General features: G+C 41.8%; 1 protein-coding gene and 1 pseudogene across 1 annotated transcript; both read left to right on the top strand.

Annotated features, from left to right (window-relative positions):
• The first annotated feature begins 634 nt into the window (after nt 1-634).
• LOC111977874 (26S proteasome non-ATPase regulatory subunit 11B) lies at nt 635-6,844 on the top strand. Its single transcript, XM_024007633.2, has 13 exons — nt 635-748; nt 1,499-1,600; nt 2,245-2,441; nt 2,635-2,692; nt 2,982-3,176; nt 4,628-4,772; nt 4,887-4,947; nt 5,068-5,130; nt 5,268-5,393; nt 5,510-5,545; nt 5,694-5,745; nt 5,872-6,014; nt 6,150-6,844. Exons 1-12 carry the CDS (start codon nt 658-660, stop codon nt 6,012-6,014), a joined length of 1,269 nt encoding a protein of 422 aa, XP_023863401.1. The 5' UTR covers nt 635-657; the 3' UTR covers nt 6,150-6,844.
• A 7,411-nt stretch (nt 6,845-14,255) lies between these two features.
• LOC111978223 (vesicle-fusing ATPase-like) overlaps nt 14,256-14,740 on the top strand; it is a 47,963-nt pseudogene continuing 47,478 nt past the window's right edge.

The raw sequence follows: 14,740 nt of genomic DNA, 5'->3' as shown, positions 1-14,740 counted from the left end.
TTTCAATCACACAATACAAGTAGGCCTAGCCAATAAATAAATGTCCACATGGAAACTATTTGTATTTACTAATAACCTACATGTTCGATCGCATCTAAGCTATTAAAACGAGGGGCATACATAACAACGTAGCGTAGGGATAACCTGATATATATWWAWAWWWWWWAAAGTATTTAGGCCATTTATTTGAAATTGTGCAGGATGAAATCTCTTCTGATGCACCATCCCGTTTTTAAGTGTCTAGCTGTCATTGTACAGAACTAATAGGGATGTATTCATTTACCATAACATCCTACCATTTTAATAAACACATGATCCAGCAAATTCCTATAGTCTATCATCCAGCTCAATTTTCACTTATTTCATGAACAGACCACTTTGGATTAAATAGGCCTGTAGGCCTACAGTAAATTATGAATGGTGGTCTTAAGTAAAATTATCATGACATTCTGCTACAATTTATTTGATAAGATGAGTCAGCATGACAAAATAGGAACATTGTGCTATAATGTATATCAACTGGTTAATGTAAAATACTGAACTACAATCCCCAGAAAGTATATTTGGCTCCCTCTCGTGATGTATCTGCGTAGCTCATTTACGTATTTCCTATCGCATTCTTGACTGTTGTAGGCAGGCAGCATTTGAATAGGTAAGATGGCGGCTGCGGCAGTGGTTGAGTTTCAGAGAGCTCAGTCTCTTATTAGCACGGATCGTAACGCCTCTATTGATATTCTACATTCTATTGGTAAGTGATGTTTGTAGACGTTCAGACGAGAAAGACTCGTCTTATTTTTGCATTTCTGCTTCATTTAAGTCATCGCAAAGGCAGTTTTATACACTGACAAGAGCCGGTTTGTGTGTCGTGCTGACTCACTGTAGAATCGTGGGGTTGCTAGCTAGCTAGCTAGGCCATGATGAACTGGAAAGAGACGTTAACTAGCTAACTATTTATGCTGTCTTTATGAAACAGTATCGCAATACAATTCAACGTTACTATTTATCTAACGTTAGTCAAGCACCCTATGTTATAGCTAGTTAGCCAGCCAGCTAGCTAGTTTGCTAACCAAGATCCATTCAATTCTCAAGTTCATTGATGTAGCTATGTCATTTTGGTGTTTACAATATAGCTTCCTATATGCTCTAAAATGACAGCTAACTTAGCTAGGTAGCTTGCTAACGTTACCAAATGAACAGTGATATCAAGTTCACTGTTCATTAAGTTAACTTACTTCTCGTTAGTTAACGGTTAGCTAGCTAGATAACTAGCTTTTGTTGACAGTTCTGTAGCTAGCTTTGTACTAGCATGTGGCTGTCCAAAAAATTGCCTTAGTCACAGGGCCTCAGTTAGCTGTTGACTTGTTAGCCTCGTTGATCCAGATAAACAGTAACTCGAAAAGACGATAAGGAACACAAACAATAGTTTAGAATATGAGACTGTCAGTGTATGTTAAATAGTCAATGTGAATCAGTGCATTATTTTTCCTTGTCCCCACAGTGAGGAGAAATATCCAGGACAGTGATGAAGAATCCGTTCGGGTTAAAGAACAGAGCATCCTGGAGCTGGGGTCACTCCTGGCCAAAACAGGACAGGCTGCAGGTGAGACTCAACTATTGCCTTGCTGTTGAACTTGAGGAACTTGGTGGTGATTCATCCAGTAACTGCACAATGATTCACTGTATGTGCCATTGCCTAACTGTTCTGTAGTACACTGGTTCCCAACCTTTTTCGGAGGTTACTGTCCCACCAACTGAATTTTTCCCTGCCCGGACGGTACCCCTGAAGAATCACCTTGTGCAATTTACCAGTAAGCCTATGCTCTTATGATTCTTCTCAAGGTAGGTAGCCTAGTGGTTAGAGCGTTGGGCCAGTAACTGAAAGGTTGGTGGATCGAATCCCCGATGCTGACAAGGTAAAAATCTGTTGTTCTGCCCCTGTACAAGGCATTTAACCCACTGTTTCTAGGCCGTCATTGTAAATAAGAATTTGTTCTTTACTGTCTTGCCTAGTTAAATAAAATAAAAATAAAGTACCCACTGTGGATAGGCCAAGTACGCTGGGGTCCTAGTACCCCTGGTTGGGAACCACTGCTGTAGTACACAAGAACTGCTTATTATGAAGCTAACGTCACTCGTTTGACAGTAGACAACAGAACCTTGGACAGATAGGCTTATTGAGTAGACAAGATATGCTTACTGTTGCTATTCATTTAGCCCTATTTTCTGCTGTGGTGATTCTTCCAGAGTTGGGGGGTCTGCTGAAGTTTGTGCGGCCGTTCCTCATCTCCATCAGTAAGGCCAAGGCGGCCCGGCTGGTCCGCTCCCTGCTGGACCTCTTCCTGGACATGGAGGCAGCCACAGGCCAGGAGGTGGATCTGTGTCTGGAATGCATTGAGTGGGCCAAGGTGGAGAAGAGGACCTTCCTCAGGCAGGCTCTGGAGGTAAGCTGGCCTGGGAGTCTTCTTCACCTAGAAGACAAGCTATTGTACCTATACTCTGATGTTTTAGTTTGGAGACTGAAATTCATGTGGTTATTTTCAACACATTTTCCTACCACCCCAGAGTGATATGATTCATATTTTTACACTATACTGTGAGTGTTGCAATGTCACATTTCTCTTCCCCTTTCTCCAGGCCCGCCTGATTTCACTCTATTTTGACACCAAAAGATACCAGGAGGCCTTGGCGCTTGGTAAGTGACAGCTCCATTTGAATGGACTGACAATATTATCCCTGCTAAATGAGCTTAGCATCTGTCTGAGCAGGGAGGGCTAAGAATTGTGCAATGCTTGGATATGTTTACCCATAGCTTTGTGATGGGGAGTCAAACAATTCGAGTCATGATGACATTGAACTTTGATATCCCTCAACACCAGGGTTGTGGACCACATACTGTATACAGAAGCTGTGGTATCTCCACTGTAAGGCACTTTGGATAAGTGTCTTCTAAATTACCATTAGATTGTTTCTCTGGTGTTCAGGCACCCAGTTGCTCCATGAGCTGAAGAAGATGGACGACAAGGCGCTGCTGGTGGAGGTGCAGCTGCAGGAGAGCAAGACGTACCACGCGCTTAGTAACCTGCCCAAGGCCCGCGCTGCCCTCACCTCCGCCCGCACCACGGCCAATGGAATCTACTGTCCCCCCAAACTGCAGGCCGCCCTGGACATGATGTCAGGTCAGTCCCAGTGAACGAGCCTCCATCCAAAGCCTCCCTACAGTGTTCCTCAACGGCTTAGAAACCAATGGTAGATTATGCTGTTGTTTTGGCAGAAACAACAGAATAGCATCCACTCAGAGCTCTTGTATGTGTTTTGTTCAACTGATCAAATCTATGGAACTGTAAATCAATCAGTAAGAGGGCTTATGTGCACAGTGTTTATCCATTTACCAGACATTTCAACGAGTCATTAATCAGGTTTCCATCCAGACTTTTTATGAGTAAAGTACATATTGGATAGAAAATGTCACGACAGGCCTGGTGGAAACAGAAAATATTTCTGTAAACTTTCCAAATGTCGACAAAACAAAATACGCTAGACAAGGTGGGATCTTTTTGTGTCAGTAAAATTAATTAACGTGAGAAATGGCGTTGGAAATGCTATAATAACTATCATATCGAAGTAACCTTGTAGTCGCACGATATGTTGTTTGTGTGGACTTCCCAGTAAGACTAAGGAAAACATTCAGGCTACAGATTAAATAAGTTATGAACTTCACAGGTTGGTGAAAGTGCACAGTGATTAGTTTGATGCCCTTTTTCAATAAATATTCAGGGTCTAATTCTGGTGACATAACGATTGATGCTTAGTGCGGCAGGTAGCCTAGCGGTTAGAGCATTGGGCCAGAAACTGAAAGGTTGTTGGTTCGAATACCCGAGCCGACAAGGTGAAATATCGGTCTGTGCCCTTGAGCAAGGCACTTAATTAACCCTGATTTACTCCAGGGGCGCTGTACTACTATGGCTGACCCTGTAAAACAACACATTTCACTATATCTATCTGGTGTATCTGACAAAACATTTATTTATATTTATTTGGCTGCCATTTGACAAATAAAATCTCACTCTTTTGTCAATAATAATCTCATGTAGTAGGCTATTTTCTACTGTATCTGCGAGCTGTTGGCTAGAACGCACGTGCCAAGATCAGAGTGGGCATATTAAATTATAAAGTATTTTGTCTGTGATGTCTTTATGTTTTGGGCCCCAGTAAGACTAGCTGTTACTAGTGGGGATCCTAATAAATACATATAACACGACATTTTTCGAARAAAACCATCAGTAGAGTTAAAAATGCGACAAACCCATTTAAATTGTATTTTTTATTCGGTACATGGAAATTTAACAGCAAAAGTTATTTTTATGTGCACTACGTCATCCCCCACAGCCTTTTCTCGTCAAGTTAATTTGATGGAAACACATCTCTGGTGGGAAAATGCTCATTCTATTGATGCAGATTTGAGAATATTCACATGAAACTCTGTTGCTAATTGGATGGAAAACTAGCTACTGTCTTCATTTGTAACACCCAATATTAGTTTACTGATTCAAATGAAGAAGAGCTGTGTGTTGAGGTGGAAAAGTGCCATGCTTAGTGTGAATGACTCACCATGCTTCCTCCCCTGCAGGGATCGTCCACGCGGCTTCGGAGAAGGACTGGAAGACTGCCTACTCCTACTTCTTTGAGGCCTTCGAGGGCTACGACTCCATCGACCACCCTAAAGCCATCACCGGTCTCAAATACATGCTGCTCTGCAAGATCATGCTCAGCCTGTAAGTGATACTACCTCCTAGCTGTGTTGCAATGATATGAAGCATACAGGTATGGCTTGGGGCAGCTTTGATGTGTTCCGACTTGCTTGACCCTCTGTTGCTGTTCTCTTTCAGACCAGAAGAGGTGCAGTCCCTGATTAGCGGAAAACTGGCCCTGCGGCATGCGGGCCGACAAGTAAGAACCCTCGATTTTTGTGGGGGGCAGTTGGGCTGTCTTTCTCAATTTGCATTGTGTAATACGTTTAAATTGGTTGGTACCTGGCTGACCGTGGTCGCTTCCTCCCTCACTCTGCAGACGGACGCACTGAAATGCGTTGCACAAGCCAGCAAGAACAGATCATTAGCCGACTTTGAAAAGGTAAGACCTTCCTTTAGCCCTCATTGTTGCTGCTATGTTTGTTTCTCTGAGGATCTCTATTGTGCCAGGCCCATTTGTATCCTCCCTTCTAACCCTCTTCTCTTTCTCTCCTCCTATTCCTCCCTTTATCTTTCTAGGCCCTTACGGAATACAAAGCAGAGTTGAGGGACGACCCCATCATCAGAACCCACCTGGCCACGCTGTATGACAACCTGCTGGAAGGGAACCTTATCCGTGTCATCGAACCCTTCTCCAGAGTACAGGTACAGCACGTTCATCCGGGTACCGTTAATATTGTGTTATCGATGTAGGATTTTTCTTTTTAGATAAGGCTAACCACCCCTAAATCGTAATCCTTTATGGCGTTGATCTTTTCCAGATTGAACACATATCAGGTCTCATCAAACTTTCAAAGGTAATGGTGGTTTCTTCTTTAATATCTTCATATTTGAAGTATTCAGTCCTGTGGTACAAGATTGATACATCGGAAGTCTTCTATCCCGTGAAACATGTACAGCTCTCAATGTTGTCAGTAATCAGTGGATATGTTTAATTTCCCTCAGGCGGATGTCGAGAGGAAATTGTCACAGATGATCCTGGACAAGAAGTTTCATGGTAAATTGCCGGTTTGGTTGGTACACGCCTGGTATAAACGACTGTATCATACCTCTACTTGTGTTACGCTTCTTTCGTTCAGTGAAATGTAAATGTAGTCTAAAATGCCTGTATGTCTAATTATAGGGATCCTGGACCAAGGCGAGGGTGTCTTGATCATATTTGACGAGCCACCTGTTGACAAGACTTATGGCGCGGCCCTGGAAACTATTCAGAACATGAGCAAAGTMGTGGACTCGCTTTACAACAAAGCGAAGAAGCTAACATAGGTAGGGCTCCTCGAGAGAGACACATGTCACATGTTCTGTCAGATTGCACAACTCACTGCATCCTTTCAAACAGCAAAGGAATACTTTTTAAACCACTGTGCTTACTTGTAGATCTTGTGTCTTTCTCGTCCTCAGAACAAATGGCGAGACCACAGTGGCGGATGTGTGTGTGAKCAGCGTGTGTAACATTTTAAGAAAGGGACAAGGGAGAGTGACAAAACAACAAGTCCCACAACAAACTGCAACAAAAACAGGATTCCCGGTTCCCCCTCATGAAAGTTCCCCCTCAATGGACAATTTCATAATCTCTTCTCTTTCTCTTTTTTTTGTTTTTTTTGTTGTTCTTTTAGGATTCTGTTAAAATCTCATCGGCCACAGCAGGCCATCAGGGAATATTGTACAACCACAATAAAATATTAAGATAAATATACGTTTATCTCCTGTAGAATAAAGATTGGGCTTATAAAGCCTCCAGCTGACTCCGTTACCACCCACGAAGGTGCAATATCGACCACAAGCGAGCGCCACCAATCCCGCTTCTTTTACATGCAGGGACAAGGCTTTTGGTCAAGGCGGTCTCTTTTTTTCCCCCCTCTCTGTTCATATCTTTCTAAAGCACATGGTTTTTAGCTAGTTGAAGGTAGGTTAGAAAATATTGGGATATCCCGGCAGTAACATTTGGTCAAAGAGCTCCCTCTAGCTCTTGCTGTTCTCATCATATCCATGCCAACAGTCAGTCCAATTCCCCTTCATGACATTTCAAATGATTGTCAACCTCACTTCATTCAGATTGCGTTTGTTTTGTAACTAAAATAAATTGGCTGACACTATTTGTCCCCTTCTTAATTAAGTACATAGAGCAGAATGGATGCCATTTCACAATGCCAGTGGCCCCTTTTCGGTCCTCTGCCTCAACGTTTGGCTGCAACATAATTTAGGGGTGCAGAAATTTGAGATTTATTGATTTGCCTCTGAGCGTCTGTCTGAACCCAAGTGAACGATTATCCATTGTTATTGCCTAGCCCTAGTGTGGTATGCTAGTAACCAAACAACAATTGTTTCGTTTCATTTGTCATTTTCAAAAATAAATATTTTGTATTTTTAAGGATTTTGTCTGCCTCTTGGAAAAAATATCACTGACCTTGGTCAAGTTCAATTGGGCCATTTTAGCCCTCTGATGTGCTCTTGTGCTGAGGTAATAGGGGTAGGATGTTGGGTGCCCGTTGTTGGATAACTGACTTCAGTTGATTTAGATTCCAGTGTAGAAATTAAGGTCTAATAGACCAAGGCCTTGGAAGTAAATGTCTGCTGGGACTAGCAGCTTCAACTGGGTGGTGAATAATGAATTCCTCCTAGTTGCTTACTGGGTAGGAAGGAGACTGTAAAATTAAAGGGAAGAGAAGTGTATGCAGTAGGAAGAATCCCTGTCCAATCAACTCTGGGATTACCATGTTGTGAACTGCATTAGAGGGTTATGAATACTGTATAGGAGAACTGATGGCATTCTGTATTGTCTTTACTCCTGTTGGGCAAATGTTCCTGTGTTGGAAAATGGCCTCGTCCCAAAGGGCATTAAAACGCAATTTCAATGACAGCTTTGGATTGTTTTGTTTTTTTAGTTTTTTTTTACAGATGTACAATGTAAACATTTTATGAACCTGTTTGTGAAATGAAACGTAGTCATTGAGTTGAAAAGGGAAGGTTTTGGATTCTGACATGGTGTTTATGCACTGGATAAGACCATGATATTCTGTTTTCGCTCAAGTCTTGGTTCAGACGGTTCATCATTACGTAGAGTTCATGACTTCTGTTTCTTGTGCACCAGAGTTCTCCAATATTAAAGTGCCATAAACTGCACTGGAGTGAAATCAAGCTTTTTCCCCTCTTGTTGTCAGTGAAACATTTCAGTGTTTCAGTATGTTGACAAAAAGCACAGCCATTAAACACTTTCACTAGTGGAAGTCCCATTTCAAGGATGTCCACATCTCTGTTTATCTGTTTAATAGGGCCTATATGTGTAAATCCATTAATTTTGAGACAAACGATTTTGCCAATGTAATTTTAAACTAAAAGCTTGAGGTGAATAGATGTCATGTACATGTAGGTATAACATCGAGCAGAAACATGATGGACCTATTTTACTGTTTACAGAAAGTGTCCAACATTTTTATGAAAAATAGAGTAGATATAACACATCTACCTTGGCCCCTCAAAAGCAACTTTTGTGTATTTTTATTTTTAAATGTATATTTGACAGGTATGTAATATAGCCCCTAAAGCCATCCAACCGCTTCACCCAGTTTTCCAAACCCAAAAAAGTATTGTTGCTTGTTTTGGATTTCTATACACATCAATATCAAATGTACAAACGGTTCTTGCTGACCAACAATTACCGAGTATATCTGATGTTCAGATGAGTTCAAAATAAATCTCTTTTTTTTCCAAAAATGTTTGAGTTCTCACTTATGTTTTAGTGTTTTGATGATGGATTTGTGATGATCAATGGATCAGCCTATTTGCAATAAGGTATTCACTTTTCCATTTGACTTTTCTCTGACCATTTGTATAGTTGCAAACTTGGAAATTCACATTACTGAAAGAGGGGGTGTGGTAGTTACGTGATCATGCCSGAGAAGCCGTGTTTGTTGGATATATTGGCACGGGTGTTGTTCGGCAAACCGTGCCAATATATCCAACAAACACCGGCTTCGAGAGCATTATCACTTTTATACAACGGGTTACCAACATATTCAAATTATGATCGAGATATTTTAATTAAAACCGTTATTTTGGTTAATGTATTCGTACTATTTCATCCTTCCACAAGGTATAGTCCCGACACAAATATAGGGTTGCTAGTGACGCGACCATGTCATACTGACTGGCAACGTTCTTATCCCTTGCTTGCTAGCTAGCCAACTACGGCTAATTTACAGTCACGTCAAAAAGTGCAGCCAGAATAACCGCAAAGTTTGTTTAAGCTGTTTTCGTCTTGTCTTGTTGACACATATGAATATTACACGTCTGACATTTATTTGGAGACATCCATAACAATGAGCTAATGAGGCACGATTTCGCCTGGCATAGAAAATGTGCTCTCTCGTCAGGACACTGTTGTTCAGAGGAGCTAGCCAACAACACAGCTAACACAATAACTTAGAACTGAAGCTGGAAAGACTGCAAACTAGCTGCACTTCGTTTAGTTTGACCTGTTTTCAATTGACATTTCTCTGTATATATCCATAAAAATGATGCCAGCTGATTCATGATTTCGACTGGCTGAGAAACGCTGCCTGCCTGCTTCTCTCTCGTCCCGACCCCTACACTTTCATTACTATGGGACAGTTGTAGATATAATTTGAATGTTGAAACAATGTTGAAAATGTCGGCGAGACAGACAATAAGGTTTATACAAATCTCCTCTGTTGAAAACTAAATGTTAGTCTAAAAGAAATGTGAGATAGTCTAGATGCTTTTTATAGTGGAGATCAAGTTTATAACTTCCCTGCCTAGGCTGATGAGACAGTGGATTGCGCATTCAGATGGAACAAAGTAAATAGCCATTTTAATGTCAGATTTAGCCGGTGGTAATTTGTGTATTATAAACTGGGTGGTTCGAGACCTGAATGCTGATTGGCTAACAGCCGTGGTATATCAGACCGTATACCACGGGTATAACAAAACATGTATTTTTACTGCTCTAATTACGTCGGTAACCAGTTTATAATAGCAATAAGGCAACTTGGGGGTTTGTGATATATGGCCAATATACCACGGTTAAGGACTGTGTCCAGGCACTCCGCTTTGCGTTGTGCATAAGAACAGCCCTTCGCTGTGGTATATTGGCCATATACCACACCCCCTCGGGCCTTATTGTTTAAATAGACACCAGTTGGGATGCACTTTTAACCAATCAGCATTCATGCGCAACGCAGAGCACCTGGAGATAGCCCTTAGCTGTGGTATACTGGCCATATACCACAACCCCCTGAGGTGCCTTATTGCTATTATAAACGGGTTACCAATGTAATTAGAACAGTAAAAAGTAAAGTTTTGTCATACGCATGGTATACTGTCTGATATACCACAGCTTTCAGCCAATCAGCATTCAGGGCTCGAACCAGCCAGTTTATAATGTACAATATATAGATTTTTGTTTGTGTGTGTTAAAAGCAGCTAATTATCAACAGATTAGATTGTTTAATTGTTCATTATTAATGTGCACACCTGGGATAAATGCAGTGATGGAAAAAGTACCCAATTGTCATACTTGAGTAAAAGTACCTTAATAGAAAATGACTCAAGTAAAAGTGGAAGTCACCCAGTAAAATACTACTTGAGTAAAAGTTTTAAAGTATTTGGTTTTAAATATACTTAAGTATCAAAAGTAAATGTAATTGCTAAAATATACTTAAGTATCAAAAGTAAAAGTATAAATCACTTCACATTCCTTATACTAACAAACCAGATGGGATAATTGTATTTAAAAAAAAAATAATAAAAAAAAAGGATAGCCATGGGCACACTCCAACACTCAGACATAATTTACAAGCTAAGCATTTGTTTTTAGTGAGTCAGTCAGATCAGAGGCAGTAGGGATGACCAGGGATGTTCTCTTGAGAAGTGCATGAATTGGACAATTTTCCTGTCCTGCTAAGCATTCGAAATGTAACAAGTACTTTTGGGTGTCAGGGAAAATGTATGGAGTAAAAAGTACATTATTTTCTTTAGGAATGTAGTAAAAGTTGTCAAAAATGTCAATAGTAAAGTAGAGTACATATTCACCCCAAAATACTTAAGTAGTACTTGAAAGTAGTTTTTCTTAAGCAATTTACACCACTGGATAAATGTACTTATTGTACCTGTGAATTACTGGCAAAGATGCCCAGTGGGTTTGTACAGAGAGGAAGAGGTGAAGCGAGAGGGATAACTGGGCCCAAAATCTGCATGTGGTGTTTCTTCTTTTTTTCTCACCAAGCGGATTGTTTGTATGAAGCTCAATTATAGTGTRGAATTTGGTCCCCAAAAATGTAATGGTTTATTTAATATGTGAGGCTTATTTGATCGAATATATGTTCCGTAATGCTTAGGTTGTTAGGAATGCCCCGCTACAAAGTTTCTCCTTACAGGCAGTCACTGAGTCTGAGGTGCTAGAGTAGCTCCTGAAACTTGACCCCCAAAAACATCTGGGTCAGATGGTTTAGACCCTTTCTTCTTTAAGGTTGCTGCCRCTATCATCGCCAAGCCAATCTCTGACCTTTTTAACCTGTCTCTCCTTTCTGGGGAGGTTCCCATTGCTTGGAAGGCAGCCCCGGTTCGTCCTTTATTTAAAGGGGGAGATCAAGCTGATCCTAACTGTTATAGGTCTATTCTCTGCCTCTAGGCCTATTATAGGCCTATTCTCTGCCTCTATCCCTATTACAGGGGCTGAGTCACTGGCTTACTGGTGCTCTTTCATGCCGTCCCACTTGAGTGGGTTGAGTTACTGACGTGATCTTCCTGTCTGGGTTGGCGCCCCCCCTTGGTTTGTGCTGTGGTGGAGATCTTTGTGGGCTATACTCGGCCTTGTCTCAGGATGGTAAGTTGGTGGTTGAAGTTATCCCTCTAGTGGTGTGGGGGCTGTGCTTTGGCAAAGTGGGTGGGGTTATATCCTTCCTGTTTGGCCCTGTCCGGGGGTAATATCGGATGGGGCACAGTGTCTCCTGACCCCTCCTGTCTCAGCCCCAGTATTTTATGCTGCAGTAGTTTATGTGTCGGGGGGCTAGGGTCAGTTGGTTATATCTGGAAGTACTTCTCCTGTCTTATCCGGTGTCCTGTGTGAATTTAAGTATGCTCTCTCTAATTCTCTCCTTCTCTCTTTCTTTCTCTCTCTCGGAGGACCTGAGCCTAGGACCATGCGTCAGGACTACCGGGTCAGGTGGACTGATGACTCCTTGCTGTCCCCAGTCCACCTGGCCTTGCTGCTGTTCCAGTTTCAACTGTTCTGCCTGCGGCTATGGAACCCTGACCTGTCACCGGACGTGCTACCTGTCCAGACCTGCTGTTTTCAACTCTCTAGAGACCGCAGGAGCGGTAGAGATACTCTTAATGATCGGCTATGAAAAGCCAACTGACATTTACTCCTGATTATTATTTGACCATGCTGGTCATTTATGAACATTTGAACATCTTGGCCATGTTCTGTTATAATCTCCACCCGGCACAGCCAGAAGAGGACTGGCCACCCCTCATAGCCTGGTTCCTCTCTAGGTTTCTTCCTAGGTTTTGGCCTTTCTAGGGAGTTTTCCTAGCCGCCGTGCTTCTACACCTGCATTGCTTGCTGTTTGGGTTTTAGGCTGGGTTTCTGTACAGCACTTCGAGATATTAGCTGATGTACGAAGGGCTATATAAAATAAACTTGATATTTCTATTTGCCTCTGTTTATCAAACAGTGTTGGAAAAAATGTGTCAATAATCAACTGGCTGGCTTTCTTGATGTCTATAGTATTCTCTCTGGTTATGCAATCTGGTTTCCGCTCAGTTGTATGGATGTGTCACTGCAACCTTAAAGGTCCTCAATGATGTCACCATTGCCCTTGATTCTAAGCAATGTTGTGCTGCTATTTTTATTTGACTTGGCATTCCATTTTTGTGGGCCGGCTAAGGAGTATTGGTGTCTCTGAGGGGTCTTTGCCTTGGTTTGCTAACTACCTCTCTGCAAAGAGGTGCAGTGTTATGAAGTCAGAAAACTGCTGTCTCAGCCACTGCCTGTCACCAAGGGAGTACCCCAAGGCTCAATCCTAGGCCCCACGCTCTTCTCAATTTACATCAACAACATAGCTCAGGCAGCAGGAAGCTCTCTCATCCATGTATATGCAGATGATACAGTCTTATACTCAGCTGGCCCCTCCCCGGATTTTGTTTGAAATGCTCTACAACAAAGCTTTCTTGTTGTCCAACAAGCTTTCTGTACTCTTAACCTGGTTCTGAACACCTCCAAAACAAAGGTAAAGTGGTTTGGTAAGAAGAATGTGCCTCTCCCCACAGGTGTGATTACTACCTCTGAGCATGAGGTAGTCACCTCATACAAGTACTTGGGAGTTTGGCTAGACAGTACACTGTCCTTCTCTCAGCACATATCAAAGCTGCAGGCTAAAGTTAAATCTAGACTTGGTTTCCTCGATCGTAATCGCTCCTCTTTCACCCCAGCTGCCAAACTAACCCTGATTCAGATGACCATCCTACCCATGCTAGATTACGGAGACATAATTTATAGATCAGCAGGTAAGGGTGCGCTCGAGCGCCTGGATGTTCTTTACCATTCTGCCATCAGATTTGCCACCAAATCTCCTTATAGGACACATCACTGCACTCTATACTCCTCTGTAAACTGGTCATCTCTGTATACCCATCGCAAGACCCACTGGTTGATGCTTATTTATAAAACCCACTTAGGCCTCACTCCCCCCTATCTGAGATATCTACTGCAGCCCTCATCCTCCACATACAACACCCGTTCTGCCAGGTTCCCAAAGCGCACACATCCCTGGGTCGCTCGTCTTTTCACTTCGCTGTAGCTAGCGACTGGAACAAGCTGCAACAAACCCTCAAACTGGACAGTTTTATCTCAATATCTTCATTCAAAGACTCAATCATGGACACTCTTACTGACAGTTGTGGCTGCTTTGTGTGATGTATTGTCTCTACCTTCTTGCCCTTTGTGCTGTTGTCTGTGCCCAATAATGATTGTACTATGTTTTGTGTTGCTGCCTTGCTATGTTTTTGTCTTAGGTCTATCTTTATGTAGTGTTGTGTTGTCTCTCTTGGCGTGATGTGTGTTTTGTCCTTTATTTATATGTTATTTATTCTTTTTTTATTTTTTTTMATCCCAGCCCCCGTCTCCGCAGGAGGTCTTTTTCCTTTAGGTAGGCCATCATTGTAAATAATAATTTGTTCTTAACTGACTTGCCTAGTTAAATAAAGGTTAAATAAATAKAAATAAAAATGTACTGCTATAAATAGGACACGTGAATTCCCGGCAACTTTGAAAAAAACGCACTTTATATCAGATTTGTGCCTTTTATGCAACACGTATCTGCCCCCTCATTGGCTAGAATGGTCCCACTTGATCTTGCCTCCCGACTTCCATTTTTATTTWATTTTTTTCWTTGTTAGAGTGGCCACTTGAGTATCTGGTCAAAGATTTCGTCGCCAACGTGTACGTGATGACATCACTTCATAAGCAACGTCGATCCCGCCCACTCCATTTTTCAAGCCTGTAGTGGAGTTCAACGCACGGTTGTGCTGTCAGCACTGTTGGGAACTTTTATGCTGAATTGCATTTGAAAAACGACAACAAACACCAAGATGGCCGGCCGGGTGAGTTTCCTTTAAATAAATGGCTTTAGTTAAACATATTTACACATTGGCGAGAATGATAACAATGCTGTGTTTTAATGATTTTTTTAGCATCTGCTACTACCTCCAACTCAGAGTAATTTACGTAATTCAAATCTTAGCCCGGAAGACCGAGTATTTTATGACCAGTGTCCACTGTGAGCATACCTCAATGACTGCAAGCCATGCAATATCTAACTAGCTAGCGACACAATACAAGTACCGGTGCGTGGGTAAAATAACTGGGGAAGCCAGAAAAATAAAGCCATATTACAACCTATGTGTTGTGATAATTGCGTTGTTTACTCTGTAACCTGTTAGTTCATATGCCTTGCCACCGTGATATWGAC

Source organism: Salvelinus sp. IW2-2015, linkage group LG18 (assembly GCF_002910315.2).
Source record: "Salvelinus sp. IW2-2015 linkage group LG18, ASM291031v2, whole genome shotgun sequence".
In the NCBI taxonomy this organism is placed as follows: Eukaryota; Metazoa; Chordata; class Actinopteri; order Salmoniformes; family Salmonidae; genus Salvelinus; species Salvelinus sp. IW2-2015.
Note: the sequence above shows the minus strand (reverse complement) of the source record. Positions and strands in the feature narration are given on the sequence as shown.